The sequence below is a fragment of the Calypte anna genome, chromosome 4B, assembly GCF_003957555.1.
Source record: "Calypte anna isolate BGI_N300 chromosome 4B, bCalAnn1_v1.p, whole genome shotgun sequence".
NCBI classification, from domain to species: Eukaryota; Metazoa; Chordata; class Aves; order Apodiformes; family Trochilidae; genus Calypte; species Calypte anna.
The window spans coordinates 10,176,443-10,198,115 of NC_044249.1; the positions used below are offsets into that span (position 1 = coordinate 10,176,443).

General features: G+C 39.4%; 1 protein-coding gene across 1 annotated transcript in view; it reads right to left on the minus strand.

The window, feature by feature from the left end:
• Positions 1-1,461: 1,461 nt before the first annotated feature.
• PTPN13 (protein tyrosine phosphatase non-receptor type 13) overlaps positions 1,462-21,673 on the minus strand; it is a 133,191-nt gene continuing 112,979 nt past the window's right edge. Inside the window, exons 32-49 of the mRNA XM_030450537.1 lie at positions 20,871-21,232; positions 20,503-20,677; positions 18,951-19,109; positions 17,015-17,186; positions 16,707-16,917; positions 16,439-16,509; positions 14,793-14,854; positions 13,964-14,117; positions 13,472-13,648; positions 11,155-11,234; positions 8,103-8,158; positions 6,937-7,040; positions 5,763-5,911; positions 5,098-5,188; positions 4,104-4,441; positions 3,354-3,569; positions 2,356-2,418; positions 1,462-1,896 (exon numbers count right to left, since the gene is read on the minus strand). Of these exons, the coding sequence (XP_030306397.1) occupies positions 1,816-1,896; positions 2,356-2,418; positions 3,354-3,569; positions 4,104-4,441; positions 5,098-5,188; positions 5,763-5,911; positions 6,937-7,040; positions 8,103-8,158; positions 11,155-11,234; positions 13,472-13,648; positions 13,964-14,117; positions 14,793-14,854; positions 16,439-16,509; positions 16,707-16,917; positions 17,015-17,186; positions 18,951-19,109; positions 20,503-20,677; positions 20,871-21,232 (2,721 nt within the window). The 3' untranslated portion in view covers positions 1,462-1,815. The remainder of the gene's footprint in view (positions 1,897-2,355; positions 2,419-3,353; positions 3,570-4,103; positions 4,442-5,097; positions 5,189-5,762; positions 5,912-6,936; positions 7,041-8,102; positions 8,159-11,154; positions 11,235-13,471; positions 13,649-13,963; positions 14,118-14,792; positions 14,855-16,438; positions 16,510-16,706; positions 16,918-17,014; positions 17,187-18,950; positions 19,110-20,502; positions 20,678-20,870; positions 21,233-21,673) is intronic.

A 21,673-nucleotide genomic window follows, 5' to 3' on the forward strand; every position in this document is an offset into this window, starting at 1 on the left:
TTGCACAATACCAAAGTGGGATTCATATAGCATAATATGTAAAAAACAGTTCCTGTGGTTACATTGTTTGGCATGTATCTGGAAACATCTAAAGAAAAAATTCAACTGCTTAACCATACTGTCTAGTTACCATAACCAATTTTTTGTTTGTTTGTTTCTAAAAATGAGATATACTCAAATCCTCTGAACTGACTATTTATGTTTAAAAAGAAGCAGCAGTGTATCTACTGGCTGTGTTTTCTTTTTACCTGCTGATGACTGTAGTTCTGCAAATCTTCAGTTTTCACTTTTATAAGTGAAAGCTCCTTCATACTGGTGTACTGTCAATTTGCTTCTGCTGCTGTCTACACAGAATTAATTTTCTTTTCTTGAGCTACACTTACACTGTTCTGAAAATTTTTAAACTTTGCTGGTATTGCTGATGGGAATAAAAATCGTAGTATTGTGGCAAGAAAATAAGACTGTTTTCTTGTTTTAAGTCATGCTATTGCTACCTAGAATACCATTAAATAAGCCAGATGACCACTGTTCCAGTTTTGGGGCACCAGAACATTGTGGGTTACTATTTTGAAGAGTGAAAATTTTGGATAATCACAGGTCTCTGAACTTATTTCCACCACTGCAATGCAGAATTGATGTCAAATTAGTACTCTCATATCCTTCCTGACAGCACATTACAAGCTGCAGTTCTGGTAAGAACTTCTGGGACAGCAACACTGCTCAAAGCCTAAAATAACTCCATGTAAGGTTCCTATATAGCATAGGATGAAGATTTACTTTCAGAACAGCCAAAAACCCATGATACAGGTCTCAATGCCCCAGTATGCTGGAAAACAAGGAGGGAGGGAAAATACCCTCTTCCTTTCACCAATGTGGAAACTCTCCAGAAAGGAACCCACATTTCTGTAGGTTTTTTCAAATACACACTGGAGAACAGGACACTGAAAATTTAAAACATGGACAGCCCTTTTGTTGCACATTTCCCATGTGCAGCCAAGAAAAATCAGACACAACAACACAAATAGATCCAGACCCACTGATCAGTTTACTATAAGTACATTTTTTTATTTACAGAGAGGAGACGCCTAATCCATTAAAAGGTTAGACACCTAAGAATCCGCCTTTTTTTGGTAAAACTAAATAAATATATACACAAAACTCTATGAATTAAACATTATCAATGATGATACTTACAGTAAACCTTCACTACCATCCCTATTCTAAGGGGCATCTCAAAGCTTAAATGCTGATTTTAAGATACCCTCTATAAAACAGCTGTAATTGCACTAAAAGGGCAAAAATTATGTGCCAACCTTTGAAGAGAGACTAGTAAAATGTGTTTGTAATAAAGTTTGCCAGGATAAAATTACTGCTTCATCTCTCCCATTCCCCATTAAAAAAACAAAATTAAAAAATTAAAACAAATAACCCAAAACAATTGCAAGACTGCAGGAAGTATTATTAGATTACTTTTTTTACTTCTTCTTTACCTTTTTAAAAATTAAAATATTTTTATTTCAGTATTCTATCACATACTAAGGAAGCTACAAAAATGCAGCTTCATTACATATTTACTGCTATACAAAAATCTCACATATGTGTCCACAGGGCTGAAGACATTAGTGGTATTGCATAAGCTATCCTTTTCCTTATAACTATATGCCTTTTTTTGAATGATGAAGAGACATTATGGAAAAGACATGTGACAGCAACCAAAGAAAGGGCCTGGAAAACTATTGGCAGAACAAAGAAAATACATGAGAGCCTCTAGACCTCCTTGCTCCCGTATTTTAAAAGCACTTCTGCTTCTTTATTTCATTTGTCCCTCTGTTGTTCTTCATGTTGGAGATGATTCAGGACATAAAGAACAACTTGATAGCAGAAAATGTACTGATCCTGCAAGGGAAAGGAAATCATAGAACATATGAATGCTTGCACCTCCTAAGTAATCCTAAGTAATCCTAAGTAATACTATTTCTACAATTAAATTAAAAACCAAAACAAAACAACCACAAAACAAGAAACCCACAGTGAAGAAATATGCAGCCTTAGCAATTATATGCACTCTCCTGACACTGAAGATGTATTTTTCCATGGGGCATTCATCCTCCTTTCACACCAAAACCCTCTCAAGTGTAAGTACTTCACATAAGCAGAAATGATGACAGCAAGCGAGTTTCAAGATCCTGGATCTTGGCGTGGTGGTTTTGGGTTGATGGTTAGACTTGACAATCTTAGAGGTCTTCTCCAATCTTAATGATTCTATGGGATTGTGTGCACCACAAAGTTTCCTGGCACGTTGGAGCTAGAATTGCAGTCTTTCCTTTAGCATATGCCTGGGGGAGCCAGACTCACCTCTGTCTGAACCATCCCGTGTCTCTGTAGACGCATGGTGCGCACCAGGTCCGGTATGTCAAACTGTCAAAACAAATAGCAAGTTAAATGTTCCAAAAACATATACATACATATATAGGACACATGCCCAGCATCAAACCCAAAGAATCCAACTATGTACAATAAACATTCAGTAATGTAACAAATAACAACTTGCTGTGGCCTATACTTGTCAGGTAGATGACCAGCATGTGTTGCCTCTGAGCAACAGGGGTATGGCCCTTCTGTATCAGACGCCCTCCTCTTGTTTGCCTTCTATGTGTACAAGCTCTCCTGCTTACTCTGACTGGGAGCTGGATGTGCAGAAAATAGAGCCTCCTGCTCCAACCTACCAAAAACCTTTTCAGTTTTCCAGGTCTATAAAGTTCTAGACATTTAGTGGGTGCTTGGAAACCCCACTGAGCTAAGCATGACATAGCTCATCTTTTACAGACTCAAAAAAAAGATTTGCCACATCAGGCCACAGAAGGGCACAGATGTAAAGAAGCCAGCACACTCCCATGGACCACCCTAGAAAGTATATCTCAGGATGTGCTGGAAAAGTCAACCTCATATGCAGCTGAGATGCTTGTACATTGAGTTTCTGATTCAGTAGCCTAAAAAATAACCCAGTTGGCTTCCAGCTGCCCTCCAACAGCTCATGGAACTCTTACCAATACAGTGCCACAACTCTGAGCCTAACACCACCTAAAGTGACAGTTTCATTCAGAATATTCAGCCAGGGTAAGACAAGCATTTTAACTTGTCCTTCAATGTCCGAGTCATGATGGCACCACGCTGCTGTTCCCAAGTCTGCTACGGTTGGAGATGTTCTTCCATCATACAGCAGAATATCTAAAGCGGCACCTTGCAGCGCTGGATTTTCTGAGCTAATCCAAGAAACAGCTGATTTTAGAGCTCTTGCCCCCACCCCTTATCATCAACAAAGAAAAGATTAGTCCATCCTCTAGGGTACTCACATCAAGGTCTCTGCTGATTAACCCTAGAACAACATCTATACAAATGAGGGTCCCTGATCGTCCGATGCCTGCGCTGCAGTGAGTTACGATAGGTCCTGATTTGTGGACACGTCGCATGTAGGAGATAAAAGTAAGCAGGTCATTGGGTTGAGAAGGAGTGTCATGGTCAGGCCAGGTGATGAAGTTGAGATGGGAAATGTGCCGCACTTCACCTGTCTGAGGTTTAAAACAAATAACAACAAAATGTAACACATGGCAAGAATAAAACTACAAGAGTTTCCCAAAGGAAACAGACTCAGGATAGAGAGATTTGACCAATGAAGGTGTTCCCTAATTCAAGAGGAATAATGAACGAAATTGAAAACAACTAGTGAGTAATTGAATAGGATAAGGTTCACTGTGCAAACTGAGCTGATCACACAGGTGATCAATCCAGACAGATTGAATTGTTAGTGAATTTCATATGCCTGTTTATGTTTCTGTGGCCAAAGGCAACTAGGGAGCCAAAACTTAGATGAAATAATCTCCTGGCTCAACTGCCTTCTCCTAAAGGTCACAGAACAGCACAAGTTAAAACAAGGAGGAGCAGTACAGACCACTGGGCAAAGAGAAGCCCCAGGTTACTTCTTCATGTAGACACTGTGATTTAAGTAAGGCAAGCCAGAAGGAGGAGGATGAAAATGCAAAAAGAAAAAAAAAAAAAAAACCTCACAAAAAAAGTAATCAGCATGCAGAATAAGATTCACTTACCTGAATCTCTTCTAGCTCTAGCACTCTAATGATAAAGCCCTTCAGCTGCTGGAGTCTTACAAGAGCAAGCCGCAGTCTGTCATTTATCATGGTGGTTTTATTCAGTGTGTCTGGCCAGTAACGCTGACATTTTATCTTTTCTCCTTCGATCTCCTGAGTCATCATGGCAATCACAGTACAGTTTTGCTCCCAAACCATTTGCCAGAAATCTGCTACAGTTGTAGGGAGAGGACCTTGGCATGCAATATAAACAAATTCTTCGTTCCCCACCGGCATGCGAATGAAACTGGCATTGATGTATCCACCTTCAGTTCCAAGAGGTACTCTAGTGGTATCATCTGCAATGCCCATACAACAAAAATATCTCAATGTTTCATCTGTGGAGATGCTTCCAGACCTTACTTTTTAAAAAAATAAATCACTACAATACTTGCTTTAAGATAATAATGAGTACTTCTCTTTGACTTAAAAAAACTCAACCCAAACCATCAAAAACATGGCTAGGGGAGAAATCTAAATCAGCAGGCAGGAAGGATATATGATTTGAATTGTAACTCCTTTGAAACTGAGGCTGAATTTTCCTGAATAAGAACTAACTTTTGTGAGTTCTCATTTCTCCTCCACACATGCCCCACCAAACAACAAGAATTTTGTTGTATCCATGCCTGCTTTTCCAATTTTATGAGGTTAAAAATGAAAAAATCTTGTCTGGCTCCATAGGTATATCCCACTTAAGACTCAGGATGTGCTGAAACAACTGAAGAATCTGTGAACATCCAGTCCTACCTTCTATAGTAGTCTACTGTTCTCTGACCCTAGCTGCTTTATAAATGCTGGCTTTAAAGGTATAGAAAACAAATGGTAGCTTTTCCTACTCAGTAGCAGAAACGGGACTGGGAATCAAATCATCCCACTTCTGATCCAGTATATCTGACCATACAGGTGGGTGGGTGACAAAATGTCAGCAGTGAACTTCAGATTCGTTATGACTTACAAGGAAGTATGTTTTTATATCTGTTCTTTTTCCTGTTCTCCTTTGCTTGACCAACCAAACACTGATCCAAAGGTTTTAACTCCTGAAGGTTCTGTAAAGAGCAATTACACATGCATTAGAGAGTGATGAATGGTAACAAGTGTTAAAAGCAGTTAAGACCAAGTCTTTAACAGACAGAATCATTTAAAAAAATCTAATGCAGATATGCATAATAATTCAGTCAGAGGAAGGATATAATTTCAAAAAAGCTAAGAAAATTAAACAAACAAACAAAAACCTATTACCCAGAAAATACTTTACCTCATTATCTCAAAAAAGAGATCATATAACACAGTTGACTTAAGACTTGGGAAAGGATGTTTCCTCATTCTGCAGCCAGATTTTGCAGCCTTTATCTACCTTCCCTGTGCCTATTAACCTCATATTCACTTAGCAACTTACCAGATGTAAGAATGATGTAAGCAAAGTTTTGAATTGAATTCCTCTGTGTGTGTGTGTGTGTGAAGGGAAAGAAGTCTTAAGTTAAAGAAATCTTTTCATCCCTTTAGAGGATGAAAATTGAAGAGCTGTGTATGGTATTTAAAGCAGTGATGAACCAGCCATTCTATTTCACACTCTTTTATTCTAAAAAAAAAAAGGACTTCACAGGACAAACAGATACTCACTTCTATCTCTTTAGAAGGGACTCCCTGTTCCAGTAATCCATGCAGTGTTCTGATCACTGACTTCAATTTAGCTCCTGAGTACTTGCCTCCAGGGAGCACATTCACAGTAGGGAACACAGAGATCTCTTCATTTGTCACTAAAGGAAAATCTAGCAGCAGAAGAAGACTGACAGTTATAAATATAAATAAACAAATAAAACTAGGGAATCATAAACTGTAGTACAATGCTGGATTTCCTTGTTGCTGTACACCACTTTACACCTGTTATCTCTAGAATGTCTCCATACACCAGAAACTATGCAGATGTCCTCTCAGTTTTACAGGCAAAACCAAATATGATACAAAATCAGCTTTGATATATCCAGAAACCAGAAGAGTATTGTCCTGAACTTCCAAGAAATACATCTAACATGCATTTAAGCTTGTCTCAGAGTGGGTTCGTCACACAATAATCTATAAAACTGCTTAATGCATACAGGGATGAATTCAGAACCCTCTGCCCTCTACATCACACCCTATGACTTCAATTTTAGCATTTATACTTACTTACAAGTGGTAACTGTAAGATGTGTTTTATATTTTTTTTCAATAAAGCTTGCTTTCTACTAGGACTTAAGTGTTTCTTTGAAGCACAAAAAATTAATAAACCAAGAGTCTCTCTGGTATTGCAATTGAAAGTCTTCAATTTATGGACTTAGTCTAAAGGTTACTCAAATGATCCTTTTTTCTTTTAATGAATGCAGACAAGAGGCTGCTGCATATGAGTTTCAGGAACTGAAATTTGTAATGCTAACTCAGAAATTAAATACTACATTACGCCAAAACCACCAAACTGAATAGTGAAGAAAAATTATTGCCCGCTTTGAGCACAGAGTAGATGGGAGGACATAATAGTTCATTCTGATTGTGGACAAATATCTATATTATTACAGCTTTTGTCAGCTAGATATTATGGAGGAAAGCATCTCAACTGCTTTCAACTCTACTACAAGTACAGGGCTAAAGTTGCTATTATTTGTTCCTATTAACTCTCACACATTTATTACACAAAGCTGTAAAGATTCTTTGCAGTGAGTTTCTGAGCTGTTAGATTTCCCACTATATCTGTGGTTACACCCTCAAAACATTCTTCTGATTTAATATTTATAAGCTTATTATTTGTTAAACTTCTTGCCTTTATCTACACATTCCTGGCTGATTGATTCTATCGGCAGTTCATCACTTCCCCACGTGACTTCATCTTCATCTGCTTGGCTCGAGGGCGGTTGTGGAGGAGATCTATAAGGACAAGATTTGGAATTAAAAAAGAACACCTAGTAATAACTGCCACGTTTTCAATCTAATAGGAAAAAACCGACATGTCATTTATGGCTGCAACTATTTCTGGACTGGATCCATACCAGTAAACTTAAAAAAAAACCCCAAACTATCAGGGACTTGAAAAAAGTATAAAAAAGAGTCAAGAAGACATGAATCTAGTAATAACTATCACAGCAATAGCTTTTCAAAGGCTAAGAAGTGAAGTAACATCCAATAGCTGATTTGTACCATTCACATAATTTACTGCCTGTAAACTAGAGTATCTATTTTCAATTGGAAGATTTCTGTCTTTGCTGAAGATGGTGAGAAATGTATGAAGCATTTTTTAGGTCATAGTGTTTCTACTTGCACCAAGCCTGAACCCAAAACTTCCCAGAAACTTAATCAAAACATCAAAAGAAGTACAAAGTACATAACACTTTGACTGAAGCTTCACTTAGGCTAGGGCCACAGAAAAATGGTCTTGGGAATTTTCATGATTCAAGGTAGCTCAGAGGGACAGCTAGTAATTTGCCAGGCATACCCTTAGTTTTCCATGTAAAGAAAAAAATCCTCAAGCACCAAATGGAAACAGTTAGCGACTGGAATGATACAGTTTAATTTCTGTGCTATAGGACCAGAAGAGGTAGCATGAACAAAGTTTGCTGAAGAGAGCATTGTTTGAATATTTTCTTCACATGCAAGTTCAGAATTGTTAATACAATACCAAAAATAAGGTTATTTAGAGCTATTTGAATATTTGTTATACCCATGTATCAAAAGAATAAAGAAAAACAGGGCATAGTAAACCACATAAAACTAAAAGTATTCAGGCAAATTATAACTTTTGAAATAACAAGAATAGACAGAATAAAATTTAACAAGACATGGCACAGGTATTTTATTGGGTTTAGTTCGGTTTGGGGATGGTGTGAGGTTTATTTGTTTCTTTCCACCTCCTTCCTCATTATAACTAAGCTCTCTTTAGAATTTTGGAGTTCACAGATTGGTTTTCAAGCAACAGTAGAAAAGAAAACTTACCTTTCTGGTGCAGCTTTTACTTCACAACAGTCTTCACAACCATTTATATGTGTTGCCTAGTGAAAGAAATATTTCAAAACATGTTACAGGCCATAGTTCTACAACTAAAATTCACAGCTGTGAATTTTAAACAATTAACAGCTACATAGACTATTTCTGAGGGTACTAAGTTCAAAACAGCAAGTAGTGACAGACTTTCCTCTTTTAGGCATCTCATTAACCAAAAAATAAGAGGACAAACCACTGAGCACTTGGAAAGAGACTCTACTGTAACAAGGCCAAAAAGCTACCTTAAAATAATTCCTGACGCACAGCAGCAGTAGAGGTATCTACATTTTCTCCAGTTGATTTTTCTTCTTTCTAATACTTAATAACTCTTTATGGCTTAAGTTTGATAGTGAAAACCACTGCCTCCTGTCAACCAACCATTCCTATATAAGAACGGAACTGGCACTCCTATATACACCTTCGTCAAGGGATGATGAAGACTCTGCAGAGAAGTTGGCGTTTCAATCCTCCTTGCAAGAAAAACTCTACAAAACAGTTTTAACTTATTAGGCCAGTTTGCAAATATCCACTGCCACACTCAGAATTTTCTTTGTAGATCTCCTATATCACACTGATGCAGAGCAAGATTGCTGATTTGACTCCCAGCTCCACTAACAGGACAGAAAGCTGCAGGAGACAAGATATGCTGGATGGATGGAGCTCTGATGCTCTGAAGTATGAGACAAAACCTGGGCATCTAGTGACTGATGTAAAACTGGACATGCAATGATGAAAACACATATAGAAGTTATCAAGTTAATGAACATATCCTAGCAAAATGAGGGAAAGAAATCTCAAAATTACATTTTGTACAGTTAAGTCTGCATAGCATGCATTGTGACTGCTTCCATTCTTTGAGCAGGAATAAAGGAAATCTTTTAGATTAAATGCCTGAAATAACATTAACAAGGTAGTTTATTATTATTGTTGTTGCAAAAAAGTTGCACTGTTGCAAAAAAGCTTTTGGCTTCATATGGGAAACAGCGTAATCTAGCTGTATGGCTTGTCCTCTCCCACAGTTAAGTCATGACAGAATAATCATACACTGTTTCAAAAATATGTTTGCACACCATTTACAGCTACTACTGATAAAGATGTATTTCACAAGTTCTGTGCCAGTAAGGAGATAATAAATTGCAAGAGCATCAGAAAGTAAAATCAGGAGACAAATGCCTTCCAAGCTCAGGACTGTTGTATCCATAAGAGCAAGAAATCAGGCAAGGGTAACAGAAGACTTGCATGGCTGAGCAGGGAGCTTCTGAAAAAACTCAAGTGGAAGAAGAAAGTTTACAGTATGTGTAAGAAGGGACTGAGCACTTGGGAAGATTGCAGAAATGCTGCCAGGGCAATGAAGGGATGAAATGAGAAAAGCCAAGGCCTCCTTGCAGAGGACCTGGCAAGGGACATCAAGGTCAGCAGGAAGGGTCTCTTCAAATATACTGGAGGCAAAAGGAAAGCTGGAGAAAATGTGGGCCCATTGCTGAATGAGGCAGGTGCCATGGTGAAAGAGGATGCAAAGAATGTGGAGTTACTGAATGACTTTGCTTCAGTCTTTACTCCTCAGACCAGCCCTCAGGTGTCCCTGAGGACTGTAGGAAAGCCAATGTCACGCCAGTCTTCAAAAAGGGCAAGAAGGAAGATCTACAGGCCAGAAAACTACAGGCCAGTCAGCCTCACCTCCATCCCTGGAAAGATAAGGGAGCAGCTCGTTCTGGGCATCATCTCAGAACTTTTCTGGAGGAAAAGTAAGTTTTCAGAAGTAATCAACATGGATTCACCAAGGGGAAGTCATGTCTGGCTGAAACGATAGCCTTCTACCAAGGCATGACTGGATGGATATATGAGGGGACAGCAGTGGATGTTGTCTACCTTGGCTTCAACAAAGCTTCAACACCATCTCCCACAGCACCATCATAGGCAGGCTTAAGAAGTGTGGGTTAGATGAACAGACAGTGGGGTGTATTGAAAACTAGCTCAAAGATAATACTCAGGGCTGTCACCAGTGGCTTTCAGTCTAGCTGGAGATCAGTAACAACTGGTGTTCCCCAGGACTCAGGCATTCATCAGTGACCTGGATGAAGGGACAGGGTGTACCCTCAGCAAGTTTGCTGATGATATAAACCTGAGAGGAGTGTCTGACACACCAGAGGGCTGTGCTGTCATCCAGGGTGACCTGGACAGGCTGGAGAATTGGGCAGGGAGAAACTGCACGAGGTTCAACAAAGTTGAGTGTAGGACATTGTACCTAGGGAGGAACAACCTCATGCACCAGTACAGGTTAGAAGCTGACCTGCTAGAAAGCAGCTCTGTGGAAAAAGATCTGTGAGTCCTGGTGGACAGCAGGATGACCACGAGCCATCATTGTGCCCTTGTGGCCAAGAAGGCCAATGGCATCCTGGGGTGCAAAAAGAAGAGTGTGGCAAGCATGGCAAGGGAGGTTCTCCTCCCCCTCTACTCTGCCCTGGTGAGGCCCCATCTGGAGTAGTGCTTCCAGTCCTGGGCTCTTCAGTTTATGAAGGAGAAGGAACTACTGGAGACAGTCCAGCCCAGAGCCACCAAGATGATCAGGGGACCGGAGCACCTACCATATGAGGAAAGGCTGAGGAAGCTGGGTCTGTTCAGCCAGGAGAAGCGCTATTGTCATGCCTACAGACATCTCACAAATAGCTACAGATATCTAAAGGGTGGGTGTCAGGAGGAGGGGACCAGACTCTTCAGTGAGGTCCAGTGACAGGACAAGGGGTGGTGGTCATAAAGGGGAATTGAAACATAGGGAGGAACATCTTTACTGTAAGAGTAATGAAGCACTGGAGCAGGCTGCCCAGAGAGGTGGTGGAGTCTATATCTCTGGAGATATTCAAAAGCCTCCTGGATGCCATCCTGTGCCATCTACTCTAGGTAAACAAACTCTGGCAGGGGTGCTGAACTAGATGATCTCCAGATGCCCCTTCCAACCCCTGACATCGTAATTCTGTGAATGTCTGTCAGCTTTTTTCCATCCCACCTGTGAAAAATCTTCAGGTAAAGATGATCCATCACAGTCTGTGTCTTCAGACTTATCTTCTGTTAGCTTTCCATTCATCTCTATGGGAACAGAAAAATCAAAATGTACAGCATGAACATACCAAAAGATGCCAAGGAGACACCCCCCTCACAGATGTGAATCCTGTTACACCTGTCTGGCACTACACAGGGAACACAGGCACCATAATAACCAAGAAATGTCTTTTAAGTCCCTTTGCTACCAGCATTGTGGAATCATAGAATGGTTAGAAGGCTCCTTAAAGATCATCAACATCCAACCCCCCTATTTGGGCAGGGACACCTCCCATAGACCAGGTTGCTCAAGTCCCCATTCCCATCCAACCTGGCCTTAAGCACTTCCAGGGAAGAGGCATCAAAAACCTTCCTGGACAAGCTATTCCAGTATCTTAGTACCTCATGGTGAAGAATTTCTTTTTGATATCTAACCTCCATCTCCCCTCTTTCATTTTAAAAACATTGCCTGTCACTACCCTCTCTGGAGAACAGCCCCTTCCCAGCTTTCCTGTAGCCCCCTTCATGGACTGTAAGGTGCTCTAAGGTCTGCCTGGAGCCTTCTCTTCTCCAGGCTGAACAGCTCCAACTCTCTCAGCCTGTCTTTGTAGCAGAGGTGCTCCAGCACTTTGATCATCTTTGTGGCCCTTCTCTCGACCAACAGGTCTGTATCTTTCCTGTGTTGGGGGCTACAAAGCTGTAGGCAGTACTCCAGATGGGGTCTCACAACAGGAGAGCAGAGGGGCAGAATCCCCTCCCTCACCCTGCTGGCCATGCTTCTTCTGATACAGACCAGGATGCTTTGGCCTTCTGGGCTGTGAGCACACACTGGTGGCTCACATTGAGTTTCTCATTGACTACCACCCCCAAGTTCTTCTCCTCAGGGCTGCTCTCTCTCTATTCTTCCCCCAGCCTGGATTTGTGCCTGAGGTTGCAGGACCTTGCACTTGGCCATGTTGACCTTCATGAGGCTGGTATGGGCCCACCTCTCCAGCACGTAAAGGTCCCTCTGGATGGGATCCCATCCCTAACCTCTGATGTGTCAGCTCTGATGTAACCTCTGATGTATTCCTCACATCTTGGTATCATCAGCAAACAGCATGCTGTTTAATATCTTTGTGGAGCCATGGACAGTGGGATAAACTGCATCAGGCTTGCTGATGATACCAAGCTCTGTGGTGTGGTTGACACCTTCAGGGGAAAGCAGTGTGCTGAAAATGAGGTCTTACTGTATAGGATAATCAGACTTCAGACCACAGCATAATGAATGGACAGGCTAGTGTTAGTCAGACTACCACATCAGGAGTGTTTCTGCAATTCCACTGCATTTCGACCAGCAGTAGGTCTAAACCAGGGTTCTTACTGCTCTTTATATTAACAAGACCTAATTAAGATATATTGGATAAAGTCTTGACTTGTATCTGTGTGCTACAGAAGCTCCCTGATGCTGTATCGTATTGATTCAATTCATCTGCAGTTGCAAAGGCCAGATCCTAGCTACAAGAAGTTGGAAGTAGAGGAGCTCCAATGGTATTTCTCATGGATATCATGAGGACTGTTCCCTGTTTTCTAACATAATGCCCAATGACAATAACACAACAAACTTGAGGAGCAGCAAAAGAGCTGAAATAATTATCATTTTGGAAAGTATACGTTGAATTCTAGAAAAAGACGCTTGTCTGTGACAACGCTACAGCAGTAGCAAGCATCTTGCTTAAACTTTTGAAGCATACATACATGGTGCGACACCAGAAAGAAACTACAAATCCAACTCCATTCTAAATTTCAGTTAGCAACAACTGGATTTGAGAAGATGGAATGAAGGAGAAGAACGGTGTACAGACAGAAGCAGGTACTGGAAAAAAACGTTTTCTAAAAGAGACAAAGCAGGTTGGCATATTGCTTGGGTTTGAGATCTCAACACATTTTCAAGTTGTGCAATCTGCAGTCAGTGAAATTTTGAAAAGCTTCAGCATTTCAACATAACTATAGCAGCAGAACCAGACACCTAAACAGCATGAATTCCACTCCAGACAATTTGAGTGGGATTCATTTTGCCAGTTTACCTAAAGAAGAATCTAGATGTATCAAACTGGAAGTTGACTTAATAAATTGAAGTTCTGGAATCAGCAACCATTTTCTGTGTTCCACTAAGGAAATTTTAAGTTCACACATCAAGTCTATGTCAATTCTCCCTTCTGACAAGACAATTGCTTACTTGGCACTTCCTCTCAAGAAGCCATTTTGCTGTTAAGGATATGCTTTATTTTAATGGCTCATGTTACCTGGCAGGTAATCTTCTGATGCAGCCTTCTTGAGATGAAGAAGACTCTGAGCCTCTGAAGTTGCATTATTGCAATTTAGGAGGTTCTGGGCTTCCTCATCTACAACATCCAGCAGATACTGGACAACTTCATTGTGATCATCCTCATCGTAATATTCATCACGTTGAACCTCTGTTTCTAAAGAGAAACAGTATAAAATGACAAGTTTTCTCAATAACAAGATGTTTTGAGAGAAAAAAGTTAAAGGGGAAGATATTATTTCTAGCTGTTAACATGGCTTTCTTTTATTTGTCTCTAAGACATAATCCAGTTTCCAACAATCTACTGCCAACATCCACTAATCCTTCTAAAGTAGAGCTCAGAACTCAGAGATGATCTAAAACTGATTGCCAGTCAAACATTACATTATTTCAGTCTAGTCAACAACATCTTAATTTTCTTCTAGTTGCACACTGAAGACTGAATAAGAGACCCCATCTCACCTCCTCTTACCTGAATTGTTACTGTTAGAAAAATCTGACAACTGGTTGGTAAAGCCAAGGGAAGGTTTATGTCCAGATTCTGAGAGATTCATCAGCCCTTTTGTGTGATGGATATTGTCTTCTGTATTTGCCTGAGAAGGCTGTAGGATGTTACTGCCATTTATCTAAGAAAGTGAAGAACAGTACAAAATAACTCTTTAAGAGTTTGGCAGTTTGTTGAAGCAGCAAGCAACCCTGAGAGTTCACTACTCAGCAACAAAGAAAAAACCTTATTCACACTGTACTATTGTCTTAGACAGCTGAGTGATAGGTGGGCAGATTTTAGGTGTGTTAAAAGTTGCATGTCAAAAGAGCAAATAAAATCTTAAAGCAACCAAGAAAAAAAGCACTCATGAAGATGAACATTCAACTACTATAAGAGAACACATAGTAGGCTATAACATTATTATAACCTCTATAAAGCAACTGCAGACTTCAATACTTTTGGTCCCACAACACATCATTTCTCAGAAAAAACAAAGGGGAGAATGAAAAGAAAGAAAACCATCCAGTACATGTAGCATGCAAGCAGAAATTCAATAGAATGGACTTTTCTGTATCATTGCCTTGCATTCTTCTCATAAGACTGTAAGTCTTTTGAGATAGCAGTCCCAAAGAAAGAGAAATTAAAAAAACTAGCGTATTTATCATGATCAGAGGTTATGCACATTAACTGACAATAGTGTGCTTGCATACTTCCATTAACAGATTGTTTTATTAATTTATTTATATTAAAAATGTGTGCAAAATAGATCCGTTTCTCTGGCTAATGATCAAAGTCACAACAGAGGAGTATTTACCTTGGAGCCATTATCATCAGCTGTCTTTTCTGTTTTGTCACAGGGATCACCACAGCAACAGCCTAAACAAAAATGGGAAAAACCAACAACTTCACAGCAACTTCTTCACAGAAGTTAAATTAGTTCCCAACAATTATTTTCATAAAAGTAACAAGGTATTTTGTATTACGTTAGGAAAAAAGATAACATTTCTGCCTGTGTAATAACTGGGAACTGTTAAACTTTGGACTATATAATGACTTCACGAATGTTGTGTTCCATGGGATCAGGCAGCATGAATGTTAATCTATCTCTAAACAAAGAGAAATGTTGATAAGAAGCTTAACAACATATAGTGGACACACACTTTTGGGAAATGAGGCATCATTTCCTTTCCCTTAAAATGTACAAATACACCCGTGCAATCATCTGTCACTTTTTTGTTCAAATGTACTTTTACTTTCTTGGTAATGAAGGGAGTGATAACGTTGGTATCAGGGACCACCACCTATACTAGACATCCCACTACTTGTATAACAAATAAGAAAGACAAAGTGGAACCAGTAGGTTTTATAAACCTAGTTACTAGTGAAATTCTGGATTTTCATATTTATTACACTATTATAAATGAAGAAAGTTGTAGCTGAAGTAACACAGCTAAGAGTAACCTCATATCTTTCCATGAACCTCTGCATGACAAGTCATCTACAGGAAGTGAGTTTTAAGTTGGGTCTTCCAAAATGTGGTTACAGTGCTTGCTCCTAATTACTATCTTCAGTAAGCTTTTTGAAATAAAATGTAGCATACTTGGAAACTACATGAGCAACAATGAACTGTAAGAGTTACAATAATTTCACAAGGCAAGACCAATATAATGATCTAAATACATTAAAAAGAAGCATGAAATACATGACTGTGATTAATCAAGACAAATGCAAAGTCTTACATTTCAAAAAAAAAAAAATGCTTAATATAGTAGATAACTGCATAAGCAGTTGCTTTGCAGAGAAGCAAATGTATGTGGGAAAGGATTCGGAGTCTAACTGGGCAAACAAGGAACTATTTAGTAAAAGGAAGTTAATCTCATTTGGGATATATTAACAGGATTGCCATCTACACAATCCTGGAAATAATTCTGCCTGTTTGCTTAGCACTGGTGAGCCTCACTTGATGCCACGCGTATGACCAGAAGCACCAGGCTTGAGAAAAAAAACCTCTGAGATGCAAACAAATTGAAAGGGAGCAGTAAAATTAATTTGGGCTCCTTTGATTTTGAAAAAAAAGAAGATGAATGGGAGACCTGAAGACTTCTCCAATATAACAAACTGATATTTTTAGACCTGGTCAGATTAAACATCATCATCAACAACAACTATAATGATGATGATAATCAACTGATTAAACTTTCTTAACTCCGTGACAAACTTTGGCTTGATATTAGAGAGAACTTCTAAACTACAAGAGAAATTAAATCAAAAGGAAACTACTGTTGAGTATCTTTTTGTACTGCTTTTAAAAGATTAAGCAAGTACGTGCTGGAGCTGATCTTAGAAAGTGGAGCTCTAGTCCAGGCACTGACTAGGATGATATTTTAAGGCCTATATAAGTTCCTTCACTTTTATAAATATATGCATTTCACTTGCAATAAGAAAGCAAGCAAATCTTACCATTAGCTTTCACTGGCCACAGATTTGAGCTATCGGGGTTTTTGGATTTTGGAAGTACCACATGACCATCTCTATGAAAAGAAATGTTTATAGAAGTTTTAAATAAAAAAATAAATACATCAAGGCAATAAGCAGGTATTAATCTAAATATGTACTATCATGACAACTACTAATTGTGTTTTCTATTGCAATAGTTTTGGAATATCTAAAATATTTTAAAAGTGAGATTAAGCACTGGTAATTCCCTACATTTGCTTCCAAAACATACCTGGTTGCTTTGAGCACCACTTTGGGAAGACATGTTTCCAGCATTCTTTTGGCTTCTTTCAGAGTCATTCCCTGTGTGCTGACTCCATTAATGTAATGGATAACATCTAGTGCATTGAGACTCCCCTCTCTGGCAGCAACCGATTTGGGGAGAATGTCACCAATATACACAACTTGGTAAAGGCTGTCATGACCTCCTGATAACAACAAACCTTTGGAGGGAAAATAGGGAAAAAAGAAAAATCAAGTTCTTTTTTTGTAACTAAAGGAGAGGAAGTGGCTTTAGAACAAAAAGTATACTTGTCTTACCTAGCTCCTCCTTATGGCACGTTAGTGTAATATCAGGCAGTAAATGAGGTGACACTGGCATCTTTGGTAACTCCAAAACACGTCCTAGCACCAACCTGACAGTCTTCGGGGCAGTGCGGAGAAAGTTTACTGCATCAGTGTGACTCATGTTAGTGACATCAATATCATTAACCTGTAAAAATAAAAGCAACAGAGATGTCTCTGTTACGTTCCAAGTAAAACAGCATTACTACAGGAACATTTATTATTGTTCCTACTGCTGATGTTTGTCATTCAAGTACAAAACAACAGATGTTTAAGAACAGTTGCAGTCCTTACATCTGTATTCTGTCTTCTTGGGTAACAGAATTTTTGCAAGTGAAGAATCAAGTTTACAAGCCAAATGCTGAAAAAATTAACAATCTGAAGAGGTATAATAATTTACTGTTATTATTTTAAAATTGCAATGCTAGAACTGCATAGGCCAAGACCTGAAAGTCTGACTCACAACCTACTCCAGTTTGACCTGCATTTTCCTAACTCTACTAAGGTTTAATAGCATTCAGCCATAATTCAGTGTGTCCTGACTTAGCAATGCCTCACAAACATACTTCATGTCACACACTTCACCTGTACACCTAAATTCAAGTTTTCAGTTGATCAGAAATTAATACTGTAAAGGATGAAATGCCATCAAGAGGGACCTGGACAAGCTCAAGAGGTGGGCCCACGTGAATAATGCCAAGAGCAAGGTCCTACACCTTGGGTGGGGGAACCCCTGGTATCAATACACATTAGGGGATAATGGGGTTGAGAGTGGTTCTGGAGGGAAGGATTTTGGGGTGCTGGTGGATGAAAAGTTGGACATGAGCAGGCAATGTGTGCTTGAAGCCCAGAAATCCAGCTGTATCCTGGGCTGCATGAGAAGCACAGTGGCCAGCAGGTTGAGGAAGGTAATTCTGCCCCTCTGCTCTGGTGAGACCCCCCTGGAGTACTGTGTCCAGTTCTGGAGCCCTTAACAAAAGAAGGACATGCACCTGTTGGAGTAGGTCATGCACCTGTTGGAGGGCTACAAAAATTATCAAAGGCATGGAACAACTCCTATGAGGAAAGGCTGAGAGTTGGTATTGTTCAGCCTGGAGAAGAGAAGGCTCCAAGGAGAACTTACTGGAGCCTTTCAATACTTAAAAGGGACCTCTAAGAAATATGGGGATAAACGTTTTAGTAGGGCCTGCTGTGATATGACAAGGGTGACAGTTTTAAACTAAAAGAGGGGAGATTCAGACTAGATATAAGAAATTTTTCTTTTTACACAAGAAGGCTGGTGAAATGCTATGATTGCCCAGAGGGGTGGGTGGTAGATACCCCATCCCATGAAACATTCAAGGTCAGGTTGAATGAGGCCCTGAGCAACCTGAGATAGCTAAATATGTCCCTGCTCACTGCCTCCGAACCTATACTATTTTATGAGTCTATGATGAACATGCGTACAACATGATATGTACCTGGTAAACTCTTCTACAGCAAATACCTCAAAATTTATTTCTTAATAATATGCTAGCCATAGATACATATGACCAGCAACTTCTCCACAAATTTGAGCAACTTTCTTATTTTAGTCAGTGGAGGGTATTATGATCCACCTTGTGGTCAAAGTAACTTATTATTCAGTAACTTATTTTTTCTCTCTAAACCATTTTTTTGCCAACATGAACAGTGGCTGCATCCATGCCTAGCTGTGGGGCAAATCATAACTCCCTTCAGCAATCTTTTCACATGTTTTCATACTTGTACTTCTTTTGTCTAAGTGCTATCAAAGTATGCCTCTCAGAAGGTGCATGCCTTTGTTCCTTAACCACATTTAGTTTGGCTTACAAGAGAGTTAGCTTATATTTTTTTTAAGTCAAAAGTTGTCCTTTTAATGCAATCCGTGTGTCTGAAAACACTATTCTCTCACTTTTATCAGTCGGTCTCCAGGTTGTAGTCTCCCATCACTTTTGGCAGGATCCTGAACAATGTCATGAATGTAGCAGCCAATGTTATCATTACCTTTGGTCACTGTAAAACCAAGACTGCCCTTTTCAGACTTTGTCATAGTGACTTGGAGCTCTACTTCCTAGGGCAAGAAAATAACTTTTATAACACAAACAGAAGCAATTTGCATATCATATTTAACTAAAGTTAAGACAGAAACAGACAACTGATTTACCTATGGTATAAATGAAACACAACCCTGGACAGAACCAACATATGTTTCAGCAGGCCCAGCTGAGCTGCTTCAATTAAGCACCTCCAATGAATTCAGACAGATCCTTGTTTTGCATGGAGCTAACCTTGGGCCAAAAGCCCATGATCTAAACAAAACTGTGAATGAACATGCCAAAACCAACACTTGATTTTACTCTAAGCATATATAAAAAAGGCTCAGTGTTCTTCAAGTAAGACAACACATCAGGGATCATTCGATTGAAAAAAAAAATAGATTTACATTATCCTCCAATGACATACAATACCATCACTATTTTGTAACTGAACACTTGGACATTTTTGTCTTTTAATTGGCTTGAATTTTGATCTGGAAGATACAGCTCTGCTTCATTCACATACAAACTCAGAGTACTAAAAAGGTTTGAGAAAAAAATATCTTATTAAGGAAAGGACAGTTTGTTTCTTTTCAAAATGGAGAATGGACTAGATAGCTTTGTGACCTGAAAGACCCTTGCAATTGAGACATATCAAAGCTCAATTTTCTTTTTTTTTTCAATCTGTGAATTGATTATGTGAGAGTATGGAAGAAGTCCCTTTTAATACACAACATACTCCTGAGGTAGCTTCTTGACACCCAACAAGAGTCTCAAAAATATGCTGCACTTTGCAGCAGAGCAGAAAGTTTTGGGATTCATAGATCTAAATGCAGAAAAGAGCAGGGTCTCCTGATGTCCATGCTACCCCAATTTATACTCTGATCTCTGAACAGCCGCTCAGAAAACTAACAGAACAGAAGCAAGATATCTGCCATATAAGATTAGTCTGAGGTATGTGGTTTAGAGGTACCTAAATATTTAATGCCAAGTTTTCCAGCTTGAAATAACAAACCCAGACATATATACATCTACCTATGTAGGTGTGGTGCCTCTGTATACACAGAGGGTAATATATATACACATGGGAAATATATACATATATGTATATAGGGAAATATATATTCCTGGTATATATATACACACATATAACTCAAGAACTCAAACAGAAATGCCTGCAGACATTTGTATGAGCAGCTGCACTTCACTGATGACACATGGCACATGTATGTGGGCCATTTATAAGGAAAATTATGCCCAGATTAGGGCAAGTGTAACCTATAACTATACCATTTGTACATTACCAAGGCTAGTTTCCATCTAGTCACTAGTTTCCACCTAGTCACTAGTGCCATGGCTAAAACAATTTCTAGCTAGCAGCAGCAACAGGTACATTTAGGATACTAAAAGACAGAAATAGTAAATTACTGGCTCATATTCTTCAGCACTTTTTCCCAACTGACTGAATAGCGAATCCATTCCTTCCAGGTTTGGAGTCAGCTTAGAAGCAGGAGTAGCATGACAAGCATTTATTAAAGCAGATGTGGTAACATCAGGAGCAGTTCTACAGGTTGGGGTCAATGGCAAATCCAATGGCAGATTACTACAGATAACAAAGCAAAAGACAAGGATTAGCTTGTACAGCATTGCTATCACCCATAAACAAATATATGGACCAATAATGACTATGCAGATCTAAAACTCAAAGCAATATAAGTGTTTCTCTGAGTAGGTCCAATAAAATATTATTGTAAACACTTTCTGCAACATTATAAGGATCATTAAAAACAGCATACCTGTCCTCAAGTTTTGACTTGGTAGGAGTCTCTTGAGCAGAATGCAAGATGGTGGGACCAGCCTCCTCCTGACCACCATGTCTCTCATACTGACTATGTGCCTGTGTCACAGCTTCAGCTGAAGGCTGGTATAGCACAGAACTCCAGCCAAGGCCTATCTGTGCTGGCAAGTCTATCACTTCCTCATCACCACTCCTGCTGCTGTCAGTGTAGCTGTCTTGTCTACAAGGAGAGCTCAGCTTCTTCTTGCCCAGATCAGCAGTTTCATTTTCATCGGAGCTGTCACCTTGTTCTCCATTTGATGGATGGGAAACTTCTCTGCTCACATCTGGAAATACTTGTTGGGGCGAATGGATGGGAGTCTACAAAGAGCAAGGATATCTAATTCATCAAACTCCATTTTTGATGACTAAGTATAAAGTTGCACAGACTGCATAAAATTACTAAAAGCAATTATTCAGTGGTTCTGTCCCTTTAGGTGTTGCCTCAACTGTGTAAATGTATCTATCATAGCACAGTTTCATCAAGTTCAGTGCAACTTGGCTGAGACTAAGGAATACAAAACTTTGAAACATCTACTGCTAACAAGCTGCAAATTAATCTAATGAAAACAAGCATACTCTTGGCATCAGCCCTGGAGAAACTACTGACAGATGCCTTTAAGCTACATCCAGCAGTTATCTAGGAAATTACCATGGAATTACCTTCCAACCAGAAAACACTGCTGAGGGAGTGTAACTAAAGTCAAACTTACACAGGAGGGAAATAGGGAAGCTTTCAAGCAGAAAGGTAGATCACAGACA